Here is a 27,980-nt window from a genome sequence, read left to right as displayed (position 1 = left end):
CCACAAATCCATTTCTGTCAGTGTTTAGTGTGCTTCCAGAGGAAGAAAAACTGATTGAAGTCTGCTTTGGGAATCGATTCGTGACATTGGCGCGTCAAGGTCGGACAATCGGGGTGGATGCGTTCAAATTGCGTAAGTACCGGTAGTTCATTTGCACTGATTTTCTGACATAATTGATATGGATTTCAAATAACAGGCCATTGTTATTTGAAGCAGGCAACCACCTTCAAGAAATAAATCTACATCAGGGATGGAGAATCATTTTATTAAGTCCTCAAGAGGACCATATTAATTTATGAACACTTTTATTATAATATATTATGAGCATTTTTATAACCGTTCCATTTAGGTTTTGCATTTAGAATTTCATGGCAGGTTCTAACCAAGTCTGCCGCGGGCTGTGAATGGTGTTGACTCCCAAGGTAAATGGAGCCCCCCCCCTCCCCTCCCCTCCCCTCCCAGTGGGTGGGTTCGACTCTTGTGGGAGGTGCTCACAGTCTGGCGTGATCCTTCAGAATGACCTCCAGCTTCTGACCCAGCATGACGTTCCCTCGAATCTTGAGCTTGCCTGAGAAGAACGCCTATATAGCGGTGAGAGAGGAAAAAAAAACAAAAAAAAACATTTCATCCCCCTCAATCTGAACATTTGGACAAAATGTCTTTAACGAGGGAGCTGAAGCTGTGACAGCGGCTATTCTTTCCCTGGTTGCTGCTTTGACTGTAGGAGAAGGTAGAAAAGACCCTGCTTACCAGAGGGGGGGCTTTTTTTTTTTTTTCCCTTCAAAACACACTGGGATCAATACGGAGCGTCGTGACCGGGGCATAAATTTGACGCTGGCCCATAACAGATGAAATGCCACAGAGATATCAAATGACGTCCATTGATTACCTGCGCGTGCTTTGGTCCTGAAAGAGCCCACCGACTGGCTTTTTATGTGACGTGATGAATGGAAGAAGTCTTTACAAATTGATTACTTTCACTCACATGTACACGAAGGGCTCTCGGGAAAGCCGACTTCACCCTCAAAAGGTTCATTATTTCTGGAGGTTAGCAACGGCAGCGGCTGTGAAAGCTTTCACAGCTCACAGCTGCCTTTGCCGTTTCGAAATGAAACCTAAAACACTAGAAATGGTTGAATAGAAGAGCTAAATGTTTCACTTTGTTTTTTTCAAGACAATCTGTAGTGGGATGATGACGTTTCCAGGTTGCATTCCTAACTGGTATAGAAGTAGCAACATAAAAGGTGCCTGTCGGAGATTTTTTAGCATTGTGTTGGCACCACAATACTCTTAAACCTAAACTAAAAAAAATAATAATTTTTAAAGCATTATCTGAAAATGTTATAATTATTATTTAAAATTATTTTTTATTACTAATTATTTCTTTTCACTAGAAGTAAAAATGTTTTATCAAATTTGCCTATGTAGCATTGCATTTTCCCTCCTTAAAAAAAAAGCATTATCTGAAAATGTTATAATTATTATTTATGGTTATTTTTATTATAAATGATTCTCCTTTTTCACTGGAGGAAGTAAAAAATATATCAAATTTTTTTTTATAGCATGTAGTTGAAATTTAGACAGATTTAAAACATTGCATTGCATTCCCCCCCCCCTTATTTTATTTTATTTTTTTAACTCAGAAAATGTTATAATTATTATTTATAATCATTTTTATTACTAATTATTCTCTTTTTTCACTGGAGGAAGTAAAATATATATATATATAGCATTGCATTTCACCCCCCTTAATTTTTTTTTATCTACATTCTCAGGCCCTACTTGTAAGTCAAGGTACCACTTGTCCTCTGCTCATTCCTACCGTCTGTGGTTTAACTTTATCTTGCACCACATCCATGAAGTCTCCATCCGACACGGTGAAAGTCACGTCTGCCTTCCCGCCGTAGGCGCCGCGATGCAGCGCGCCGTTCCCGTTCTTCAGATCAATTGCTGGAGGACAACGAGAAGTCGCCTTTTCAAACCCGATTGCGTTCAAAGCGACGAGCGGCCGCGCGCGTTAAGTGGCACTCACTCCACTCGGCCACGTTCTTGCCGTCTTTGGTGATCTCCCAGCCGAAGACGGCGTTGACCTTCTTGACCAGCTCGCCGCCAGACTCTCGGATGCGGCGTCCGATCTCCGCGAACACCAGCTCGCTCTGAAGACCCGCCCCTGCCTAACCGTCCAAAGAAGACCGTTAAAGTTGCCACCTTTCAAAAAAGAGGAGAGATTCACACGTACTCACCTGAGGAATGCCGGCCTCGGCAGTTTCATGTAAATCAACGTAAGCGCCGGCAAGCACCACGGCGCCGGTTTCCTTTACCTGGAAGAGACCAAAGAGCAGGTAAGAATCTGACTGACGTGAGTGTTTTGACTGGAGTGATCCATACTGACTTTACACTGAATGTGAACTCTGCTGCCTTCCTTCCACATCTCCGTCTGCAGGGATTGACCCGGCATCACTGGCTTCACAAAACGGACCTGCGAGGAGGCACACAACTAAGGATTTGACTACTTTCCTTGATAGATAACAGAGCAAATTGCATTTTTTTTTTTTTAGAATATGGAGTCACATGGCAAAGATTATGGAGTTACTTGCCACTTCTCGGCCATAAATATAAAACAAATATCACTGCGTTACCGTCAGTGATAGATATAACACACAGTTTTGAGTTTGTCGAGTTATTCCGTAATTGAAGTGTTGTGAATTCACTGCCATTGACTACTATAGACGTCAAAAATTAATGTGAACTATTTCTATTAGTTAAACATTTTTTTCTATTTCATTTCATTTTTTATGAAAACCTTAAAACAATTTTTATTGTAAGTTTATGACAGATATAAAATGTGTGATTAATCATGAGTCAATTATTGAAGTCATGCGATTAATTACGATTAAAAATTGGAATCTGACGCCCCTTTTCTTAAATTAGGGGCGTCAGGCGAATAACATTTTTAATTGTAACTAATCACATGACTTCACTAGTTAACTAACGATTAATCATAAATTTTATACGTTATAAATTTTCATTTAAAAAAATTATAGGTTTTCATAATCTTGTTAGCAAAAGTGGGAAAAAAATGTTAGACTAATAGAAATAGTTCAAATGTCTATAGCCGTCAATGGCAGTGAATGAGTTAAGTCAATACAAGAAACCTTGATGGCCTTGAATCTGGAGGGCTCGTTGGCAGCGAACTGCTTGAGGACGTGTCTCGCCGCGAAGCCAAACGAGCACAAGCCATGCAAGATGGGTGACTGGAAGCCTGAATAAAAATGTCAAAGACGACATATGGAAAGTCAATATTTTGTTATCGGTCTATTTCTGAAAGCATATCTGTGAGCAAGTCCTACATAATAAGAAGCACATCATTTGCCCATGACCTAGGAGCAACTAGCTGAAGATGCAGAGCCACTTTCAAGCTTGGAGTCTTGTAGCTAAGCTACATTGTCAAGCAGAAGTGCCCTCATCCCCCAACAGGTGCGACACCCCATCGATTATGTCCAAGCCAAAAGGTAAGCAAAGCTGCATTGTTTTCTCAGTGAGTTAAAATCCCTTAACTCATTCAAATCCCAAAACGTAGAAATACGTTTTTAATACTTTGTCCTTCACTCCCAAACATACAGAAGGCTTTGACGCAGCTTCTGACCTGAATAGGTTGGTATCGGAATTTTTTTCAAAATCTGACGGCCGATGAAAGGTAAAAAAAAACATTTTAATCAAATTTTTTGAAATTTAAAATGAAGTATATTGTGTAAGATTAAAAAAAAAAAAATCTGCATTTTGAAAAATCTGAAAAATTGTTCAATATGCATGAATGCTTTAAGACATTGCCACAAAGTCAAGATTGACATTTGTATTTTACACAATTTTGATGCCAATACACCCCCCCCCCCCCTTACCCTTTTTTACTGAAAATGAATATCGGCTTCAAATATCGGTTACCTACAAATAATCGGTATCAGCCCTGAAAAAAATATATATATATATATATATATATATATATATATATATGTAAATGTAAATAAATAAAAAAGTGATTGCACGCGTCTAGTCAAAGCAATTCAAGTCTTACCTCCCATGGCAGCAAAGCTGGGGTCAATGTGGAGTGGGTTCCAGTCCCCACTCAGACGGTACAAGGCTGCCTAGGAGGGAAGAGATGAGACTCATAAATCATAACATAGGAGACATCTACAATAACAAGGCCTGGGAATCACTCTGACAATTCTTTTCACATTTGATTCGTTTCTTCTTCACCTGGTCGTTAGTGGTGGAATCGACCAGCACTACGTCTGGAGCTCGCTGAGGCGGCAGCACCAGAGGCTGCGGGGTTATCCAACACAGCAGGAAGCGCCATTAATATTCCTCACATCTTAATGTTGTCAGAAAAACAGTGAATTTAACACACTTTGGCTTTCTCCGATGTTCTTTTGCCTCCAAAGCCTCCGGCGCCGATCACAAACACAGAGAACTGGTTGAAGCAGAGCAGATCGGCGCCGTTGTACGTGTTCACTGGGAGAGAGGGGGGAGGGGATCTTTTAGAAGTGGTACAGTTGGGGGGGGCGGGGGGTCACAAATGGGGGTGGTTACTCACTCACCATCCAAGAGAATCACCGCCCCAGAGCCTTTGTCCAGCACGTCTGCAATGGTGGCCTCGGAGGTCAGTTGTCCTTCAAGAAGAAAAATGATTGCAGGGATTTGACTTTTCCTTTTCGCTTGGGGGGGAGAGTGAGTGTTTCATACCGGAGGTTGGAAGAGGTTTGTAGAGCTCAAGGTACTGCTCGCCATGTAACACCTAATGCATGACAATCACATTTTAATTAGACTAAAAAAAAAAAATCACCAAAATCATATGCACTTGCAACATTTAGCACTTGCGTGTGTGTGTGTATTTCCCCCACCTGTGTGAAGTCAATGTTGAGTCCAGGCAATGAGCTCAGGCCGCCATCCATCATGGCCGCCTGGGCAGGAATGACCCCAAAGGTTGGAAGGCAGCCAAAGTCTGCATGGCCTTCGTACAGGAACCTAAAGAAAACAATACGGTTGTGTAATGTTTAGTTGAACACGTCATCTTAGTGGCAGTAATCACACACCGGAGATGGTCGGGGTCCTTGGTGGACATGCCCACGCCAAGCGCGTAGAGGATGCACTGCGTGTGCGAGAAGCTGAACGTTGAGGGGGGAAGTTTTTGTCCCACTGCTGCAGTCTGACACAAAGAGAAGAGAGACTTATATGTAGAGTATTGACCTTAAAACATCTGCCAAAACTCGGAGCCGATTAATTTCCCCACAAAACGTTATACAGTAAACGTTATGGAAGAAAACCGAAGTTTCCGACGCTGTGACATTACCCTGAATGCATCATGTTGCTTGCATGGCATTAGCGACTAACAAGTGTATGCTGCGTATGTTATTCTGGTCATTCTGTTGTCCCCCGAGCGTCCTTTAAGCCGTTTAATGACATCCCAGTTGGATTTAACTGTAAAACTAAACACACGACAGTAAGAATAACAGCCACTGTATATTTAAATACAAAACATGCTTCGTTTTTAAAATATCGCTAGCCTAGCGCTAATGCCGATGCTAACCGGAAGTTAGCATCTAATTCGAGAATTTTCTTCAAATTATATTCACTCACAAATGCTGTGGGAACGCATACCTACTGGTAAGATAACACTACGCAAAAGTACACATTCTACCCAATGTGTGACAAATTAGTTATTTTAATAGAATTAAATAGTAACTTTCTTCTGTACTGTACACACATTTCCACATGACATGGCACGAAATACAACCCCTGAGGTCCCAGGTTAACCTGGTAAATTCCAAGACTTGTGAAAATAATACAAGATAAAAATATATAAAATGAGTAATACAAATACAAGATATTCGAATTTCACATAATATGTAAGACCTACAACGTAATTTGTACTTGACAAAAACAAAGTGCAGGGATGAATGGGCCTGACCAAGTAGTTGAGCAGCTTTAGTAGTTGAATAAATACCAAGTTTTGAAATCACAAATTGTTTTAATCATGATTTCAATCTCAATCAAAGAATCGTGATTGCTATTTTTCCATCCCAATTATGTACTTTACAGCAGTTGTAAACAAGTCAAAATGGTTTTATCATTGACACATAAATCTATACAATATATCTTGTATACTTCATGAAATTTGTTGATAAGGTCATACAATAAATCTTAATAGCGAAAGTTAGTGCGTAAGTGACACTTATTGTTAGTTTTATGCATTATACATTTATATATTTATATATATATATATATATATATATATATATATATATATATATAATTGGCTGGTATTTTTTTCTGCCAAAAATTTGTATCGGCATCAGCCTCCAAAAATGCATATTGGTTGAGCCCTACTTATATGCTCATATATTTCACCTCTTCACAGGCTGTGTTGAAATCCACTCATTATCAAATCAGACTTCCTGTGAACCCCTCGCGGGCCCAAGCGCTTCTTCATTAGTCTCATTAATGGCCGCCGTCTGAGCTTTTTGTTCAGGTCGACGGATGTGACTGCTCCCGCGCTGCACAATAGTGACCAGCAGCCGCATGACAGGCGCTCCAAAGCACCGACTGCCTGGTTTTTAATTAAGACCGCCATGGAGTGCAGACATCGGGGACGCGCTTGCCTTTCAGCCCGGCGTTAAATATTGGAACCCGGTAATGAATCTTTAATGTGCTTGGCCACACACACGCATCGCTTATCTATACAATCAAATAGGCATAATGAATTGAACAACTATGAAAGCTAGAAATGAGGAAAATGTCTATTGGCCTTGAAATGGATCATTTGAGTTTGCTGCAAAGTTTGTACAACAGGAAAGTCAGTATTGATGCTAACGCTCGATTAAATGTTTCTCCAGCTCACAGGGTTGTTGCCAGAGGTGGAAGATGCAGCAGGAGCAGAGGTTGGGCGAGCGGCAACATCCTGGCCCGACTTCACCTTTGACAGGACACTCACAATGGACTGAAGAGATTCTGCAAAGAGGTGAGAGGAAAATTCTCAGTTCTGTTTTCAACCAAATAAAGCCTTCTTTTTTTCTTTTCTGATGCTGGGCTGTAACACTGCACAACTTAATCGTGAAATGGCTTCTACAAGCCAAAAGAGATCAAATAAAACAAATCATTATTAGGATTATCAAATATTGTATCCAAAAGAAGTAAACACAATCTGAATTGGACAAATTCCAACATTTCTTAAATCAGGGATGTGATTTGACCAAAGTGAAATTATCTGAAAATTTAGCCGGGGGTCTGGGGGCCGCTGGCACCCAGCTAGGTCCAGGACAGTGCCCTGGTGGGGGGACAAGGGGAGCTCATGGGTTTTCCGTGTTTTTAAGTACTTTCAATGCACTCACATGACAAAGAAATAGACAAAACAACAGCATAAATTTTCAATGTATATTGAACTATCCCATATAAAATGGCAGTTTTAGTCAACTCAAAATCAGTCACATTCAAAAACATTGGACTGCCTTTGCTTTTAAAAACTATCACTGAGAATATCATCATATCTAACTAATGTGATTACTAAGTTAACACATAAATAATGTTGAAGAGTTCAGATTTCATGAACAAATAATTGTATCATGACCAAATGAAAAGTAACTCATATTAGAGCATACCACAAATGTCTTTGTTATAGCAGAAGATGTTATCTGTCGGAGTCATGTGCATACACAATGAAATACAAAAAAAAAAAAAAAAAAAAAATCGGATTTTTTTTGGGGGGGGGGAGATAAAAAAAAAAGTGGAATTCCGCGAATTAGCGGAAAAATCACATCCCTGTTAAATTAAGGTGCACTCGTCTTTTTTTTCCCTCTGTGCAATGATTTATCAATATGATGAAGCATATCAGTGCTACTAGGAAATAGAACAAAAGAAACAGCTCCAGGGCTGATAAAGGGAGAAAAAAAAAAGTATCTCACACACAAATGTTAAAGGAGGGCCGTCGTCTATTGGCAGGTAGTTATAGCAACAAGGTTCTGTAATAAGCTACAAATGAGGAGGCAGCACAAAGTCATGCTAATGAGACCGGCTCGCTCCCGTTGGGGCCGCCACCCCCGTGCGCTTCGGCGCAAACGGCGCCGCCCTCCTTGCCGGCGTGCGGCTGCGAAGGATGGAGGAGGCGGAGAGAAGTAACACTAAATGATAATTACAACAATAATTATGCGTGATTCACTGCAAACACTCCTCACCTCTACTTATTTTTTCTCTCCACTTTTCTTGACCTCTAACCGCAGATTGCCTCACTCTACTCGAGGAAAACTCCGCAGGAATACAGATGAGTGGAGACCAAAAGCTTTCGATTTTATGCTACATAAATGACAAATGCGCGATGACGCTGGTGTGTATGTTGCCGCTTCCCAACCTGTAACAATAACAATTACTACTTTCCTATCTACCACTTTAATACATTATTGACTCTGTTGACTATTCACATATTTATTTATTTTTGCAAATTTTTGGTAGTGAGGCGAAAATGAAGCACCAAAAACGTATAAAAACATTCTATTTTTAAAAATGGCCATGGTCTTAAAAACGTATTTATACGTTTAAAAAAAAATAATAATTTTTTATGCAAGAGCATACAGAGGGATTGATGCAGATTCTGACCAGAAGAGGTCGCTTAAAGCAATGGTAGTTATAAAATAAAATGAAAACGGCCAGCAGGTGGCAGCAGAGTATAGGAGATCAACCAGGGCCATGTTGTAACAAGCTCTTTTCCCCACAGTTTTAAACAGATTTGTGAATAATGATGAAACTTACTTATATTCTAATGCTAATTGCTGCAAAACAGAAACGGATAGAAATATTATTTTTTCCTGATGAAAGAAGAGACTAACCTTTCTTTCGGTAGGTTTCCATGTTTTTATAGCAATAGAACACAATATTCTGTGGGCTTTTCAAAATCAGTCAAAATCCAGTAGAACAGCCGGGAGCGAAGGGGGTTGCTTCAGCGAAAATGACTGGGAGTGAAAATGGCCGTTTAAACTAAACAGCAATGTGGGGTGGCAGAAAGAAGCCGGAAAATTACTTTTGCAGGTGAATGTGATTGTAGTCTAACTTTATCCCGCAGTCGTTTAAGATAAGCGAGTGTGTTGACCAATTGCAGTGCTGCGTCTGACACATCATTGCTAAGGCTCTGATACCACATTTATCCCCTTTGTTTATTTCTGTCAACGTGTCACCTTCCAGCATCTGTCGCTCGTGCCACAGAATCACTGACCTTGTACTGACGTGGGCTTGGTTGAGTCTGTAAAATCACAAACTTTGTCCCACTGGTCCCTGACAGCCTCGGGAGTCATGGGCTGGTTCCTCTGTCTGGTGATGCAGCCCTGAGTTCGCTCCCAGCGCACTTAACACACACACACACACGCACACACACACGGACATTAAGAGGTCATTTTTAAATGCTGGCAAGCGCAAATCTGTTGGTGGTGCTCGGGGCTAATTGATAACAGATGCATACAGACAGGACTAAAAACACAAAAGACTCACATTTGCCAATCCAGCCTGCACCGACCTGCAAGCAAATGAATCATCATGGAAACATTGGAACAGGTCGGTGGCATCTTTCAGTGTCGGTGGAAATGAGAGCGAGCTGCGATACCTCAAAAAGTCCTCCGCTTTCTTGGCATTGTTCGTGACAGAGCCACAGCACCATGGGAGCCACGTACTCCGGCTTGAGCGCCGCCACCAGATCTAAATAAAACAAACACAGACGCTGGAAAACCGCAGCCTCGTTTCAAGGCGCATCTGCAGGGATCACTTCACTGCACTGCTAACAACACATTTGAGGGCAGAGCGGTGCACGGAAATAGCAGCAAGTTGTCAAACTGCGTTATCATTGGCATCGTTTTCGGAGTTAGTCATGCGCAACCACGCAAAAAAAAAAATATGTGGGAACTGTTTTGAAGGGCCACTTGTTCAGTCATATGTAGTCTATAGCGGTGCTTCTCAAACAAAGTATCGACTAAAAATGCAATCCAAGTACCATCGTCACGACCAACGCTACAATAGCATCGTAGGCTGCCTGAGGTTTTATTCCTTAAATATGTAAGACATAAACATTATTGAACAGTATTTGAACAAAAATGTGTACCTTGACTTTTACAGTCATAACTGTCTTCTTAACTACAATCTGGCCCATGACTAAAATTAGTTTGACAACCCTCGTACGTATTTTTTTTCCTTCTCAAGCCAGTGGTACGAAACCTAAGGCCTGTGGGCCATTTATGGTGCCAGCAGGGCATTTAATCCAGTCCGCCATGCAATACCAAAAAGGAAAAATTCGATTTGGTGCTCCTGTCGTTTTCGATTGTGGATACAGAGACCACACTAATCCATTATTTATACAACTAAAAACTTTCAAATTTAATGCATTGATGGCGTTTAACCACTTTAAAATAATGTATAAAGCCCATCGTGAAATTTTTACCAGTCAATATACAAATCAAATTTAAAAAAAAAAAGGGAAAGTGAGTACAAATTAAGAGGTGCAAAAAATAATCCAAACCTAAATAGAGAACAAAACAAAAAGAAGCATTTCAACTCAAGGTGATTGTAAAACTAAATCTTTTCAGCCTATCTGTATTTAAAAAAAAAAAAAATAAAAATTATATATCACAAGGACATGCTATTGAATTATTTTATAGAATTCCTTGTTTCTTTCATTTTAAAGAGTGAAAAAAAAATTGAATTGAATTGAAAAAGGAACTTGAATAGAAAGGCCAAAAACATTTAACCCACAAATGCTCATAAGCATTTGTTTCATCGTGTCTATTTTCCCATTGATTTCGGGCGGCTAAGTTGTTAGCACATCTGCTTCACAGTTAAGAAGGTCTGGGTTCAAATCTTGGCCGAGCCCTCTGTGTGGAGTTTGTACATGCGGGTTTTATGTTGTTCCAAATATAAAAGGTTTACTAAAGATTGTCCATTATTGTGAACGGATATTTGTCTTTATGTGCCCTCCCTGTGATTGGCTGCCAACCGGACCTGCCCTAAATCAGCTCAGCCAGGACCCTAATGAAAACAAGCACTATAGAATATGGATGGATTTAGTATAGCCCTCAGAGGACTTTTGATAAAAGTTGATATAGCTCCCGGCTTTTGACGCTAAAACCCAGCATGCGGACTGCGGCGCCATGTAACTGGCCGACAAAATGCGAGAACAATAAACAAATGTGAAATTGTTGATTTTAAAAGCAGATTGACGTCAACACGCAATAGTTGTACCTGAAAATAATTCATTTCATGGGTATGCTGGCTTGCAATAAGAAGAGGCATATCTCTCTTGTTACCATGGTAACCGCGAATCACCATTTTATATTAAATGAATCCAGCCCAGCCAGCTCAAATTAAATTTCTAATTAATTTCCCCCAATAAGAAATGATGGGAAAGGAAGTCTATACCCTTGCAGCGGTCAAGGGATCCTTGCTGTATGACGGGTCCCATATATCAACCGTTGTCAACCTCATTGTTTGTCTTGGGCCACATTGTAGTTACAGTTTGTGTCTTTATTTCACGCGTCTGCTTACCTGGAGGCATGACGGTCTCGGTGAGGCGCGAGCCGGCAACGGGTGCGATGGTGTTGCACTGGATGTTGTATTTGCGTCCCTCAATGGCCAGCGTGTTGGACAGGCCCAGCAGACCCAGCTTGGCCGAGCTGTAGTTGGCTTGGCCGAAGTTGCCGTAGATGCCCGCAGCTGAAGCTGTCATGATGATTCTGGGTGATGTTAATGCAGAATGGCAGCCGTCACATGGAAGTCACATGGGAGTCAGTGGGCGTTTGGAAATGATGCATGGCATAGATGAACGAGGGAGGTCAAATCTTAAATGGAAAACTCTTCAAATGATTGTTCAAGACCCCTTGAGTTTTTTTTTTAACTCATTCACTGCTATTGACGGCTATAGACGTCAAAAATTAATTTGAACTATTTCTATTAGTTATTTTTTATTGTACATTTAGAACAGATATAAAATTTGTGATTAATTTATGAGTTAACTAGTGAAGTCATGTGATTAATTACAATTAAAAATCGTCCGATGCCCCTAATTAAAAATAAAAGATTATTAAAAATTAGAGGCGTCAGATGATTCAAATTTTTAATTGTAATTAATTGCATGACTTCACTAGTTAACTCACGATTAATCACAAATGTTATATCTGTTCTAAATGTACAATAAAAAAAAATCTAGTTTTTTTTACTCTTGTTAACAAAAGTGGGAAAAAAATGTGAAACTAATAGAAATAATTAAATAAATAGAATTTTTGACGTCTATACCCGTCAATGGAAGTGAATGAGTTAACATGAATCAGCACGATTCAGCATGATTCAGTTAAAGGACTATTCAAATTTCCAGGTCAATCCTAAAAGCTGCGTAGCCAAATTAACACATTTCTTTTTTTCTGCTCTAATTTGCATATCCACATCGAATGTGCTGTCTGAGCCTTTTATTGCAGATTCATTTTTTCTCGTAACACCGCAAAGCCAACCGAGCTCATCATATTGAGGAGCATCAAGCGACTGATTTATGTATTACTACCGGAGGCTCTAAACTGGCTCCAGTCTGTCTTTACATTGCGGCGTTCTGTAAGGTGGGAAAAGAATGTCTTACCTGCCAAATTTTTGGTTCTTCATGTGATTCCAGGCGGCGCGCGTCACCAAAAAGGAGCCTCGCAGGTGAACTCTGTGAATGAGGTCTGGAAACAATTGGAAATGGTCTCAATCAAGATAATTAACTCATTTTCTCCCAAAAATGTATAAATATGTTCTATTTTAAATATGCCATGCTCCCAAAGACGTATTTATACTTTTTTTAAATGTTTTTTTATGCTAGAAGAGCATACAGAAGGCTTTGATGCAGGCTCTGAACTAAAGAGAATGCTTGAAGCAATGGTAGTTATTACAAAAATTGACAGCAGATGGCAGCAAAGTATAAGAGATTAACCAGGGCCATGTTGCAAAAGGTTTTCCTCCCAGTGTTTTAAACAGATTTATGAATAATGATGAAACTTAGCTGTATTCTAATGCGAATTGCTGCAAAACAGAAACGGATTTTTTATTTTTTTTTCTCTGATGAAAGAAGAGACTAATCTTTCTTTTGGTAGGTTCCATATTTTTGCAGCAATAGAACACAATATTCTGTGGACCTTGCAAAATCAGTCAAAATCCAGTAAAACAAAAAAAATGAGCGAAGGGGGTTGCTTCAGTGAAAATGGCTGGGAGTGAATGAGTTCATTAAATTGTTAAATAGTCTCAAATGAGCGAATTGAGGTCATTTAGTTTTATTATGACTGATTTAAAGGGGGTTGTCTGTATACTTTATGAAATTTGTTAAGGTATACGTGTCATTCAAAGCAGAGTAAATCTTAATAGTGAAAGTTAGAAAGGAGGGGATAGTTATATGCAATATATATATATATATATATATATATATATATATATATAATTTTTTATTTTATTTTATTTAGTTTTTATCGGCCGATTAATCGGTAATTGGCATCGGCCTAAAGAAATGCATATCGGTCGGGCCCTAATTATAAGACATGAATATGCAACAATTAAATGAAAAAACGGTCAGTAATGCATTAAGTGAACAGTCCTTGTAACAACGCATTCACTATTATAAACAGAGTACCCCAGTATTTACTAATTTCATGACCTTACCCCAATCCAAATCACTTGTCCTGACGAACGAGCGGTCCCGAAGGATCCTTCCAAAGGGGAAAAGGTTCATAAACGGACACAGTGATGGAAGAGTTGTTTTTCCACAATAAAATGACTTACCCGGCATTGTTTACGACAATATCTGAAAAACAAGATATTAGATATAAGATTTTGTAGGTACAAAAGCGAGAGCTGTCAGAGCTGTGAACAAAAACATCAACAACGGCTCTATCCCACTACCAGCGAGTTTGTCCGTACTAAACAAAGCACAGTTGTGGAACGGTCTCACCCAAAAAAAAAGTAGTCTGGCCGTGATTAATGTTATTGATCCCCACCTGTTCCCCTGCCGCTTCTGGTCTATCGATTAGCACTCACCTATTCTTCCAAACGCATCCAGCGCTGCTTGAACGAGCTTCTCTCCGTCTTCCACAGAGTCTGTGAGCGTGCAAGGCCGAGATGGGGAGGGAAGCTTTAAAACCAAGCTGAGCGATTTTCTATTAAAACTGACAGTTACAATAATACGCTCATGAAAAGAATACACAACAAACAAGGAAAATCCAATTACTTAACCTATACTCTGATAGCCACTATCATTGATTGCAATGCATCATTTCAATTGGTTTTCTTGGGAATTATATCTACAATCAATCACCAACTCCAATTATACAGTGTCAACAGAATCCATGCGTGCTCGTTGACCTCCATTTTGTTTATACAAATCCATCTTCTTGGGGTTTGTTGATTATAGTATTTAATTTTATTTTATTTTTAAACATGGTGCCAGTGTGTACTAGTTAGCCTCTAGGACAACATGAGTAGCACACGAGTCTGTTCTAAAAAAAAAAATAGCTCCTCAATAATGGGACATGATGACTTGCTAAGAAGTTTTAGAACAGGAGAAGAAATTTAATATTCATTTATTTATAAAAAAAATAAAATAAAATGTAATAATAATAAAAAAAAATGTTTACAATAGGAAAAAAAGGCTGTTTTTATTTACCCCCTCCCCCCAAAAAATTTAAGTCATTTTTTTAGCTGTAATTTTTTAATACCGTGATATTTTTGCTCACGGTTATAAACAGTCCATTCTGTTATCATTACTATTGTTCATCATGTTGGCTCCATTTAGTACCGAACGCCTGGACAGAGATGTGTTTACCAACTGAAAAATCACTAGAGACAATTTTATTTTAATGATAAAAATAAATAAATATACAAAGCGGAGCAAGAAATCTGTGTACCAAGAGCTCAAACACAAAGAGAGATAGTGACATGTTACAAAAGGAAAAAAGAAAAGGCAGCTAGAGGACAAGATGGAGGCTGGTCCAAAAACTTCTCACCGTAGTTGGCCACTGCCTTTCCTCCCTTGGCTTTTATCTCGTCCACAACCTTATCGGCAGCCGCAGAACTCTTTCCGCCCCCTTTAGTGTCTGCCCCAAGGTCATTCACTTGAATGTAGCGAGAGGAGGAAAAGATTAGCAATAAATGGGCAACGAGCGCCGTTTTCTGCCGGTGATTAGCGGCGTTTCGCTAAGCCTCGTCACACAGTTCAAGGGCGAGTTCATGGTAGATAGCGGCTATTATTTAAGATGTTTACGGCCACGGCTTGCGTCCAAATCACCGTGTCAATCAATACAATGCGCCAGAACGCGACACCAATGATCCTCTTAATACAGCATAAGATCACAAGTGGAGCTTAGACGCCAACCGTGCAAAATGAAATGACGTCACTTCACACTGAGCAGGAAATCATGCTGGGTTACGTCATACAGTTAAATACTAGAAAAGACACGAGGTGATACATTCGGAAAAAGAAAATAACTGAGCTGTGTTGTATTTTTCCCCCCAATGTTGATTGTGAACATAAAAAATCTTTACACCCACCAGGTTTTTACAATAGGAATGAAAAGATAAATTCATCATTCCAGGCCTGCGAGAACTGCCGAACTTTATTTGGGGTTAATCAGAGGCATGCTATAATGGGATTGGGTTGTTCTAAAAAAAATAATAATAATAAATAAAAAAGAGAGTGTGCACATACTGTATGTGCAACCACATTATTTCAGCCATTTATTTTTACTGACTCTTAAAAACATTTAGTTTTCATTCATTGAGCCAGGTTATAGGTCACATTGATGGTGGAAAAAGTTTAGAAAAACAAAAAAATTGTTTGGAACAAGGGTGTGTAGACTTTTTATATCCACTGCATTTCCAAGTATTGGGGCCACACTGAAATGAATGATTTTTTTTTTTATGTGTACATATTTCTTAGTAATAGTAACATTTTCTCTTACTTACTTACAAACATTTTTATCATAATTTAACTGTAGTCCCATAAAACTACATTTATCATAATATTCACACCAAAAAAATTCTAGATTTTTTGTAATTACGATAATAATGTGTCAAAATGAATCGATTAATCAACAATCAATCATAAAATTAATCGACAACTATTTTAAAATGCGATCATTTATTAACTCATTCACTGCCATTGACGACTATATACGTCAAAAATTCATTTGAACTATTTCTTTTTTTTTCTTTTTTTCTTTTTTTTCTGGGAGATCTCAGTATTGATCATTTGAAATGTCATCATCATTGTTCTCCCTTTTTTTTTTTTTTTTTTTTCATTTGAACTATTTCTATTAGTTTAAAAAAAAATCCACTTTTGTTAACAAGAGTATGAAAACCTAGAAAAAATGTTATTGTACATTTAGAACAGAAATAAAAATTTGTGATTAATCATGAGTTAACTAGTGAAGTCATGCGATTAATTACAATTAAAAATTGTAATCGCCTGTCGCCCCTAATTCTTTAATAATCTTTTTTTTTTTCATTTTTAATGTTTTCTTTAAAAATAAATAAATAAATAACTAGTGAAGTCATACAATTGATTACAATAAAAAATATATATCGCCTGTCGCCCCTAATTTTTAATAATCTTTTTTTTTATTTTTTTTATGAATTTATGGCAGTGAATGAGTTAATATACGTTTTTTAGCTTAAAATTGCTCAAATCGTTTGATTTTGGCCTCTTATTAGTAGAATTCTCTGATTTAGGTCATGAAAAGCAGACTGATTATCTTTTGTGTTTAATCAAAATAAGACATATGCAAATATCTGCTCGTACTTTGGTAAACAATGACCTTACCAGTAACTGAATCGCTTTCAGAAACTTTGGTACAACTACAATTACATTAAGCCCTGTTGTGTGATATATATAGCGTGATAATTCTGCGTTATACAGTGTTACAACATACAATTTTATCCAATTAATTGGTTGAACAATCAAAGAAAAAAGAGAAAAGTAACAATATAATTTAATGTTTTGTCCTGTCAGATTACAAATTCTAAGTGTATTCTCACAAATTACTTTCCTCTTGTAATATTTTGACTTTTTTCTCATTGTATTCCAACTTTTTCTTTTAATACAACTGTCTAACGGTGTGTGGGGGCAAGATCTTTTTCACACACACACACCTCCCCACCGTGAATAGTACATGCTGTATTGCCAGGAAATATTCTTTGTTCTAAAGAAGTTGTTCTTGTTACATTATAACCCGATTCTAGTAATAGTAAACCTTTTCTTGTAACATTATGTTTTATCCTCATAATACGGTGACCTTACTCCCTGATTCAGTGATGGATCGAGACAGTTTTACCCGGAGTGCAAAGAGTTCAGTTAAAAGGGTGGAGGTTACCCCCCTACATGTAAACACATACGTATGCACTCACACAGGGAGTGAATTCTAAACTGTTCATTAAATGTCCAAATCTTAAAACTGTATGCTAAGGTTTGGTTTTGTTTTTCATTTTCAATGTGGCCCCAATATTTCCTTGTACAATATATGCATTGTTCTTACAGAGTTGCGCAATAAAGACCCCCTAAACCTTATGATTTAAAGGGGATGAGAGCAGAGCTTATTTACCGACAACAGAAGCTCCTCTTTCAGCAAAGGCCAGTGCATATTCCTTCCCAAGACCTGCACACAGGAAAAAAAATGTTTTGTTTATTTTATACAACTAAATCAACACCCACGTTGTCTCTGTAGTGTTGCTGCACGTGCCCTTTCACACACTCCGATTGACTACTGTACTTTGATCCCTGTGGCCGACTGGAAGCGGCGTCTTGTCTTTCCATGGATTTTTCTACAATTAGTTTCGTATAAACAATGCAAATTCGCGTTCAACTATTTATAGTGCTTGCTTGCTTTTGATTGTTTACTCGTTAACGTTGCAGCCAAATATAACAACACAGATCTAAGACAAGACAAATGCATGCTCACAGATTAGTGCACTTTGCCATCACAATCATCTGATTAGCATTCCGAAGCTAACCACTGAACGTAGAACTGACCGTACATACGCCAGAGTTAGCATCGATGACAGTCGAGTTAATATGCATGATCATAATGTTTCCACGGTTATTTTACCTCCTCCGGCACCAGTGACGAGCACAACCCTTCCTTCAAATGACAAAGACATCGCTGTTGTTTTGTGAGTCTTGTCTTGCAGAGCTGTACTACTTTACACTTGGGTTTTTTTTCCAGCAGGGTGAACTTTCACAAGTTCCACTTCCGCAATGGGAGGGGCGGTCTCTGTGGAGACCAATCAGAAACGAGAATGTGATTAACACGTTCCTTACGTCACTGAAATGTGAACGTTGTATGCCTTTTTTTTAATAAAGAAAAAGAAAATGTTGCAATCAATTAAAAACAAAAAGCAAAAGTCGTATTCTTTACAAGAACAAATACTTATTTTATCAAAAAAAAACACCGTAATGTTACAAGAAGATTTTCTTATTTATTTATTTATTTATTTATTTTTTTTTTGGGGGGGGGGGGGGGGGGTCCAAAATAAAATTGTAATATTATGACAATTAAATCAAAATTTAGTTTTAATAAGATTAAAAATACTATGTATTTATTTAAATTTTATTGTTTCATAAATTAGTGGCAACTACAGTGAGTCAAGCGAGGGGCAGGAGATAGAAGAGGAGGAGGAAGAATAAGAAGAGGAAGAGGAGCAAGAAGCATCCTCCTCTCCCGGGTGCTTCACACTCTACAAGGAAGCCGCGATGGAGACACGATGACACGGAGCGGGCTGGCTCAGAGAACCGTGGATGGAGTGCCCTTACCGGCGCTTACTTTTCTTTCCGGGCACGTTTTCCCAACGACAAATGCGAAAGAGCTGCTTTTTATGACGAAAATAGTCGGCGGTTGTGGAAAATTAGAACAAACGGGGGTGCTTCTTCTATCATGCGACTAACTTCCTGTGCTTCGTCTGCTTTTCTTCTTCATATTTTTTCTTAGTGGTTTTTAAAATATTTATAAAAAAAAAAATTAACGAACACGTTCGTCTTGTCAACAAAATGTTGAATTTGGCGCTCTTTCGCTTGAAAAGCTCTTTTTGGATGTCTGGCTTGCTTTTACTGGTCGTGTAAGGTGGACGCGAAGAAAACGGGGAAATAAAAACAACCAACATTCTCGTAGACATGACACCGTATTTACACCCAAACGTTTGTTGTCACACGCCAACGCGCATGCGCAGTGGTGGACGGCGTTAGCTCGCCGCCTGGCAGCCACAGCGTCCTGCCCGGGCTGCCAGCGATGTAAACGCGCGAGTGGGAGAAAACACGGGAGGGTGGACATGGCTAAAAAGTGTCCTCGGCGCGGCGTGAACACGATTTCACTGGTGGACACGCTGGTGGAAATAGGCCGACCGTAAAGTGTCAAGCATGTCCGGGACAGCCGACGGCGCAGAGGGAGCAGTGTCCAAAGTGCAAGTGAAGAGGGAGATCCAAACCATCGTGGACAATTTGGAGACCATCCTAGGTGACCTCAAGGATGTGGCCAAGGAACTCAAAGAGGTAAGCGCACGCACACAGTGTACACTCTTTATTATGTGTGTCTTTTAATGGATGCTGGTAATTATAACCCCTCTTATGACACACATACACCATCTTCTTGCTCCCCCCCCCCCTCCTTGCTCCAAAAAACATGTGGCACATGAGGAGGCGTGAAGCCCCTCATGACTTTCACACACATACATATACAAGCTTTGAGGAATGTGGAACTGCATTCATATCTAATGGTTTTTACATCACATTTCATCATCACCCCGGCACAGTCTTGGACCACCTGCCGACTCGCAAGCTCAACCCCCCGTCCCTCTCTTTTCTCTACTTCCTACACTGGTATTCATCATCTCTTTTTGTAGGCCTCTTGTCAAAAGATCACAACTCTCCATGAAGCCTTGCAGACATTCAAGCGCAACTTTTTGCTGTTTTTCTCCATGTCTCCCACCAGCCACTGAAGATAAATAAGAGCGCGAAGGCGCTGCGATCAATCTTGTGTTGTTTTGCGCGTGTGTTCTTCCCTTTTCTCCCTCCTTTTGCGCTCCTAATTTCCCCCCCTTTGTTGCTGGCAGGAAATTGTGCAGAGGATCATTTGTTCGGACACCACGCAAGCTGAAAAGACGCCTCGAGGGGCCCGTTGCTATCAATGCCAGCGTTGGCCTATAATCCATTTGAAATGCACGTATCTGTTAGACAGGGTGCTGGATGCGAGCCTCGCTCTGAGGAGGCACCCTGCACAGATGCTTGGCACACGCCCGGATGGTGGCTGGCCTACAGCAGCGGCTGCACGCCGGGATACTGCGCTCACGTCTTGCACGTGTCCCAACAAATTATCCCTTTTAGGAGCGAGGCGAAAGTTAAGCTCCATTACTTTTATCTGGCCGGGCCTTTGCATGATCCGCCTTTTTGGCGCTCGCTCTGTTTCTCATCTTGTCGGTCTAAACGTGATCCACAATTTGTATCACAAGTTTTGAGATGAAGGGAACGGAGGTGGCCAGACGACGGGAGTATTTAAAAATGAATGGCAGCTAGTTGTCGTTGCTGTAATTTTTATGAATCCTTCAGAGGGAAATACGTTTGATTTCAAAAGTGAACAATCAAATAAGTGTCTTTGGTTTTGTCGCTGAGCTGTTCTGTATAACGGCACAGATTCTTCGTCACTGACCTCTTGACGCCGCATTGTCACACATCTAATTATCTTCTGTGTCCCCGTGTGAAAGTGCACACTGTTCCCACTTTCCTTCTCCTGTTAAGGCTCTAATGTGACAATTCTGTGGAAAAAAGAGGCTTCTGACTTTATTGGAGTCTATTCACACATCCATCCATCAATCCACCCGTTCATCCATTATCAATAGTTCTTGTCTTTATTGGGGTCACAGGTGAGCTGGAGCTCCCAGCAGAATTTGGCCGAGAGGGAGGGTACACACCCTGGACCAGTCCCCACATATGGACAAAGAGCCAAGTGATTCTAACATGCGTGTTTTGGGAATTTTGGAACGATACATAGAAAGGCTGAAGGATAGATTGAAACCCAAACCTTAGAACTGTGTAGCAGGCGGTCGAAACCACAAGGTTCGATTGCGCTAACCACTAGATCCAACATTCTGCCCTTAATGGGCTTTATGATCATTTTTAAAAGTTACACACGCAGCCGTCGTTATAAAGAAATTGAGCCACAAGGTTGAAGTGACTTCCTGTAACCGCACAGAGACCGAGATATGGCAAAGTCTACAAAAGAATTGTCTTGGACTTGGATGTACCTAAAAGAACACCGTGGCCCCTTTCATCCTTCAATCATCACTGGCTGACATTAAACACACTGTGTTGTCGTTCCTATGTCAAGCAGTGTATCACAAAAGATGGATTCCATGCTGAGCTCATCTTGTTTTGAAAATCAAGATTGAGTTTGACCCAAAAAAAAATAGACAAAAAAAAAAATCTGCTGACAAATAATGTTGCTGCGCTGGCACAGGAATAAGCCTTTTTTATTCAAGACGGTGCATGATATGCTGCTCTCTGCTATGCCTGAATGAACTCGGGGGGGAGAAAAAAAAGACAGTGGAAGGAAGTGAAATGCAGACAAATAGAGTCGCTATGCTAGCGTCATGTGATCAAACTATAGGAGTGGATATAAAGCGGCCTGGTTGGCTTTTGTATGTCAGACGGCAAGCTCGTCTAGTGGTAATTTGATATAGCGACCGAAAATAAACCTCTTTATTCAAGACGGTGCGTAGTTTGCCGCTTGCTGCATTTGCCTTCCTGAACTCGGGAAGAAAAAAAAAATAACACACTGAACAGTAATGAATTAGCATAAATCTGTGGACAATTCAAGCCGAATGGGCGCATCGCATGATCTACTATCTTCGAGCTGACTGCCTTGAGCAAACCAGCAATCAGTACGGAAAGAGCCTTTTGTGGAAAGAGGTGACCAGGAAGGATCGTCTTGGCTGAGCTTTTGCGTGGAGTTGGGAGAACGTTCCCAAAGGACAAGCGGAAGAGCAACCCTTCATCTGAGCTTCAAGGCACCGATGGAATCGTCTCTGCAGTGCAAGACACATGAAAGTTGCGCGTTAATGTCTGCAAGGCTTCTTTTTAGACTTGTGATCTTTTTTACGAGAAAACCCACAATAAGGTGGTGAAGATGAGGGGTGGCGATAAGATTTTCAATCAGGTGTCTGGTCGGTGCTGGATTTCACGTTCTTATCTTTTCTTTGGTCCTTCCTCGGGTCTCCTGACGGCCTCACGACTCTGGCTGGAAGTGTTCGGTTTAGGTGAACGGTATGAGATTTTTTTAATAGGTTTTAGGTGAACTAATGAATACACACACACGCACATACACATACTCACCCACATACAAAAAAAAAAAAGAGCAATGATGATGACATGTCAAATCGGTAAAATTACCGAATGAACAATACTGAGCTCTCCAGAAGAAAAAAAAGATTTTCAATCAGCTTTAGTGACTGTTTTACTCTCCACATCGTTGATGTCACACATTTCTGTCAATAAATGGGTCAGAAGTGGGACGGTCGGGATTGGTGATGTGGTATGATTGCGCAATTGTCAGTGTGGAGGTTTGTCAACAATGGGTTAATCCTTTTGCTCAATAAAATATATCTCCGAAAATGCCAGATCGGGAAGATGAAGTCATAGGATCAAACTGCCATTCGCGTTGTGGTCACTGTCCAGGTTTTTCAACACAGTACTGTGGATTTAGGTTCTAGTCTTCGCTTTGGGTTTCTCCTCCTGCTCATGAAAAAATTGTGCCAGAAAGGAGAGGTAGTATAATGGAGGAACTGCAGCTTTTGAACATCAACGACCTGGGTTTTAATGCGGGTTGAGGGTTCTCCGCCTTTTGAGGGTGGAGGGATCCTCTATGTACAAATGGTGTCAAAAAGCGTGATAGTCAGCCGACCCGTGTGAATCCCGTGTACTTGACCCCAAATGTGGGCCCGCTTTCAGAAGGGTGACATTTTACAACCGTTGCCAATTCAACTCAGTAGACGGCAATAGACTTTAAAGCAACATGAACAGCTAGGCAAAAACAAGGCATACAAAAAACAGTAATGTATCCCAGGACTGTGTTTATGTAATTTTAGCTCATTTTAGAAAAGTGCTGCCTTTGTGAATATTCCCATTGATGCCGAAGCACTGAACAGCCTCAGATAATAGCCGTTCTACTGCTTTTGTGTTCCGACACACTTGTTGTGCCTTTGTTCGCCTCCTGATTGCCCAAAATTTGAAGTCTGAGTATTTTTGAATATTCCTCCTTTTCTCTGACAAAGATTGTATAGTCCGCTGAGAGACTTCCTCTGTGTTTACCGCACAGTATGCAGCAAATTTGTCTGGATAATTCACTCTTTCTAAATCGCTCCCTTCTTGGCCTAATTTCCTCTCGCGGTGTTCATTGGATTCTCCCACAATGCATTTCTCTCGTCTCCTTTTCCACCTTGGCACACTATGCTCATAACCGAGACTGATCATCTTGCTGTCATTTTGTGTAGCTTGCAGAGCGGTTATCTGATGTTATTTGCAACGTCCTCTACTGTTTGGAAACCGTTTGTCTGACAGTCAAGGCTACACTACGTTCTGGGAAACATACGACACTGCAACTACAGCAATTTTGCTTATTTAACCCTGGAGAACCCAATAACCCTTTTCTTCTTTGGAAAATTATGAATTATACATTAGATGACTGCTATAAGTTCACTGAACCCCAAAATATATGTTTTTTCAATTTTAACCCTTTATTCCCTCGTTTAGGATTAGGGCGAAATTTGACCCTTTTGGGGTATCATTTTGAAAAATCTGAATAACAAAAACTGTCAGTAAACTATTTAGTTTAAAATAATAATAAAATAATCAATCAAATACACAGCTACATTGAACAATATAATTTTTTTGTTTTATTTGTTGCATTTTAGAACTGGATTTTGAATGTACAAACACACTTTGGCCAATGGAAACAAGAACACAGGGACAAAATCGCTGCTGGAAGAAAAAAAGGTCTTTGTTGTTTGAGTAGCATAATTTATAGGGGCCAAATTTTACCCCGCGGGTTCTCCAGGGTTTAATCATGACTAAAAATGATTTCACTGGATTTGGATCGAATTTAGACCAACCAAAAATTGGGTCACTTGAACATGATCTGGAATCGCATACGGAATCGCAGCTAGAGGGAGATCTGTACTTAAGTGTTTTAAGATTATTGTTAATCTTGATGGTATGAAAAATGGATGATAGTTTTGACTCTACAGAATAGAAGCTGTAATGTCAAACCATGTTATATTTGGATCAAATCCAAATTACACATTCAGACGCAATTTAAATTTGGTATGGAAAATCCGATCTGATGTATTTGGGTGCTTATAGCTATCAAGTTTCAACACAATTCCATTTGTCTATAGTTGAAATATCAAACCAGATTGACCCTTGATCTGATCCAGATTGTCTGTTTAGTTGTCAGATCAGGTTTTAGTGTGTTTGTGGATCTTAACACTCAAGGGAACTAAAGAACCAGATCTGGAATTCCTCCTGGATTCGTGTCTGTGTCCTTACAAATGACATTTCCATGCCGGATTGTTGTCGCTTTTGCCGCTTTCTTCGCTTGCGATGCCGAACGGGATTGTTGCAGTCCATCAATCAGGTGCTGGTCTGGCAGGCTCATGGCCGTCCCCATAAATTGCTGAGATATTTCTTTTTCTCCCCACAGTGCGGGTGTCAGTGTGATATCTCAATCGATTTTTAATCTCCCGAATCAGCCTCCTCATTCCAAGTGTAGCCGTGTCAACTTTGAGCTTTTGGACGCATGGATCGGAATGAGGAGAGAATAACGCTCATTAATTATGTTTATGGTTGATGTGACACGTCCTGTCTTCGTCAGGTCGTCCACGATATCGACACCCTGACGTGCGACCTGCAGCTGGAGGAGGACGGCCTGACGGACAGCTCCAAGACGGACACGCTCAACTCCAGCTCCAGTTCCACCGCCACCACCACCACCACCGCGTCCAGCCTGGAGAAGATGAAGCTCTTGGCCGACGACTGCCTCTTCACACCGCCGACCCCTGCCGTCCCGCTCCTCGCCCTCCCTCCCGCCGTCCTGACCGTACACAAGAGGGCGCACCCGCCTTTGCCGCCACCCAGACTCACCTCGGCGAGAGCCGAGGACCACAACGGGAAGAATCTGCCTCATCCCACGTTAGTGCTATCAGGGAATTTATCCAAAGCTAACGGATCCTTATTGAAGAACGGTGGCGTTTTTTCCTTGAAGCCCAACCGGGATTTATTCTCCCCGACGTCGTGTTTCATTACCAACGACAGCGGCGTCTCGGAGTCGAGCCTGGTTCCCACACTGCCCAGACCCATGCCCCTTCTCCGCCACGAAAAGAACAAATGCCCCAAGGCCCCCGGCAGGGAGCAGAGGGAGCGCGTCCGTTTCAGCGAGAAGGTCCAGTACCACGGTTACTGTCCGGACTGCGACCTGCAGTACGACGTGGATGACTCAGAGCTGCACTCGCAGTCCGAGCTGAGCGAAATGCGGCTTAGCCCCGTGCACTACTGCTCCTCTTCCTCCCCTCCTCCTCTTCCTCACAAACTCATGCTGGAGAACGGCGGCCTCTCGGTCAGCCACAGTTTCCCACCCAAGGCCAACACGCCTCCCCTCCCGCCTTGCGTACCTCCCCACCCGGGTTCCTTCAAACCCCAGAAAACAATCCTGCGCAAATCGACCACAACCACGGTTTGACGACAAGCCCCCCCCGCGACCTGTCTGACATACGCGACCCTGAATCATTCATAGTGTTTTCTACTTAGTGAGCGCCTTCTACTCCAGTCCAATTTTTCGGATTATTCAATCAGCGAGGCCGGGAAATGGAGGCGAAATATAAGCGGAATGGAGCGAGTGGCATCACCACGGATCCCGAGACGTACGCACACAAATTTCGACCATGCGGTGAGTGTGTGTGCTTGTGAAAGTGTGTTTGTCACAATGAGGAACAAAGGGGCAATTGCATATGTGCGCTGATGCATGGAAGTTTATTTGCTTTAAGAATGTTCATGTTTGACTTTTTTTGTGGTGATTCATCTGGTTAGCACGTCTGCCTCAAAGTTACGAATCTTAGCTCGGGACTTTGTGTGCAGTAGTTCATGGTGACCAGTCTTGAGTGTATTGCCACTTATATCGAAATAGATGGATGTTAGTCAAATGATGAGTGAAATATAGAGAGGTTAATATTTCAGGAGCGAGTGGGCTGACTGTGCTAAAACGCAAGGGTATCGGTGTCTGTATGGAGGCTCCTGGTACTAACGAGTCTAGGGAAGTTATATCAGAGAAGCACTGATTAATTCATGCTCTCATGGCGCAAATAAGGAAATCTGCTTCCCTTGCATTTCAGATATTCTTGGACACAAAAAATAACCAAGGTGTCTGGATGAGATTAACTGTAGAATAGTTTTTCAGCCTCTTTTGCAGTCTTCCATCAGATAGCAAAAATATATTTATATTGTTTTGACGTAGAGCAGGGGTCTGTAACATGTGGCTCTTTTAGTCCAGTCTTTTAGGTTCCCTGTAGATCTCTAAAAAAAAAAAAAATATTTTTTTAACATATTTATTTTATTTGTAGTTTTTTTACGTCAAATATTCTTCAAATTAATTAATGATTTTGAGTTTTAAAAAATGAATAATTAAATATTCCCAAAAAGTCCAAAGTTTTAAGTTACCAGAAAAAGATGAAAACGTTTTTTTTTTTTTTTTTACTAAAAATGTCCGAAAAGTGACCATAAAATGTCCGAAAAGTGACCATAAAATGTCCAAAAAGGAAGAGTAAAATCATAAATTAAATTTACCATTAAATGTCCATGAGATTGCCAAAAATGTCAGAGAATTGAATTTAAAAAAAAAAAAAGGCAGAAGAGAGAATGTTCAAAAAGTAATCTAAAATGTCCACAAACAGGCATAAAATTACCATAAAATATTTTGGGAATTGCCAAAAAAGTCAAAAAATGTACTTAAAAAATCAAAGGCAGAAAAGAAAATGTTCAAAAAGTAACAATAAAATATCCCAAAACAAAAGAAGAAAACCCGAAAATTACCATAAAATGTATCCAAAATTGCCACTCCGAAAAAAGTCAAAAATAAATAAATTAAAACAGAAAGAAAAATGTTTAAAAAGTAACTATAAAATGTCCAAAAACAAAAGAAGAAAATTGCTGGCAAAAAAGGCAGGAAAAAATGTCAAAAATAGCCACAAAATGTCCAAAAAAGAAAAATGTCCATAAAATTGCCAAAAATGTCAGAAATTTAACAGAAAGGAAGAAAAGTCTTAAAATGTACAACAAATTATCAAAAATGAATTCAATTCAAAAACTAGAGACAAACGGTAAAAGATCTTCAAATATTTAGCGGCTCCAGAAACATTTTTGGTTATTTATTTGGCCTGAAAAGGCTCTTTTGACAGGAAAGGTTGCTGACCTGTGGCATAGAGAAACAACTTTAAAAAGTTTGATGGCAAAGTTTGAATTTAAAGCTACCTCTACAATCCTGTCAGATATGCAAAATCAATTCAGATCATTTTGCACATAATAGTAACCGTGGTGGAGGTTTCATTGTTTTTTTTTCACCCTGGTTCGAACTTTCATTTCAAATGATCGATAGCCGAGTTGCCTCTGCAACCTTGTGCCGATAATGATGTTCAAAATGAAGGGTTTTTAAGATAATTGGCAGAAAATGGAGTCCCTACAGAGCTCTGGCAAGCAACGTGTACCCACCGATTTGACCTTGGATCGACCTCTGCAAACTATGACTCTGCAAATCCGGTTTGAAGATGATTGGTAGAAAATTGAGCCCCTATCTGCCTCTGACAAGAAATATGCACCCATCCTAATGCCGTAATCTTGCTTTGGATATTGGATATGCAAA

At 40.2% G+C, this 27,980-nt stretch overlaps 2 protein-coding genes across 2 annotated transcripts in view; one reads left to right on the top strand and one right to left on the bottom strand.

The window, feature by feature from the left end:
• Nucleotides 1-244: 244 nt before the first annotated feature.
• Nucleotides 245-18,300, bottom strand: hsd17b4 (hydroxysteroid (17-beta) dehydrogenase 4). Its single transcript, XM_077562072.1, has 25 exons — nucleotides 18,138-18,300; nucleotides 17,634-17,687; nucleotides 15,042-15,149; nucleotides 14,077-14,136; nucleotides 13,822-13,843; nucleotides 13,702-13,748; nucleotides 12,650-12,734; nucleotides 11,569-11,756; nucleotides 9,641-9,732; nucleotides 9,529-9,553; nucleotides 9,257-9,385; nucleotides 6,896-7,005; nucleotides 5,091-5,203; nucleotides 4,899-5,022; nucleotides 4,741-4,792; nucleotides 4,596-4,667; nucleotides 4,406-4,509; nucleotides 4,255-4,320; nucleotides 4,073-4,142; nucleotides 3,156-3,262; nucleotides 2,393-2,479; nucleotides 2,244-2,321; nucleotides 2,033-2,174; nucleotides 1,823-1,950; nucleotides 245-581 (listed from the first exon to the last, which is right to left on the bottom strand). The coding sequence occupies exons 1-25, from the start codon at nucleotides 18,187-18,189 to the stop codon at nucleotides 492-494; spliced, it is 2,205 nt and encodes a 734-aa protein (XP_077418198.1). The 5' UTR covers nucleotides 18,190-18,300; the 3' UTR covers nucleotides 245-491.
• The window catches only part of prr16 (proline rich 16), a 32,593-nt gene continuing 11,499 nt past the window's right edge, over nucleotides 6,887-27,980 (top strand). The window contains exons 1-3 of the mRNA XM_077562074.1: nucleotides 6,887-7,015; nucleotides 18,658-19,573; nucleotides 24,945-26,015. Of these exons, the coding sequence (XP_077418200.1) occupies nucleotides 19,442-19,573; nucleotides 24,945-25,808 (996 nt within the window). The 5' untranslated portion in view covers nucleotides 6,887-7,015; nucleotides 18,658-19,441 and the 3' untranslated portion in view covers nucleotides 25,809-26,015. The remainder of the gene's footprint in view (nucleotides 7,016-18,657; nucleotides 19,574-24,944; nucleotides 26,016-27,980) is intronic.

Source organism: Vanacampus margaritifer, chromosome 3 (genome assembly GCF_051991255.1).
Source record: "Vanacampus margaritifer isolate UIUO_Vmar chromosome 3, RoL_Vmar_1.0, whole genome shotgun sequence".
NCBI lineage: Eukaryota > Metazoa > Chordata > Actinopteri > Syngnathiformes > Syngnathidae > Vanacampus > Vanacampus margaritifer.
This window is presented reverse-complemented; position numbering and strand designations above follow the sequence as displayed.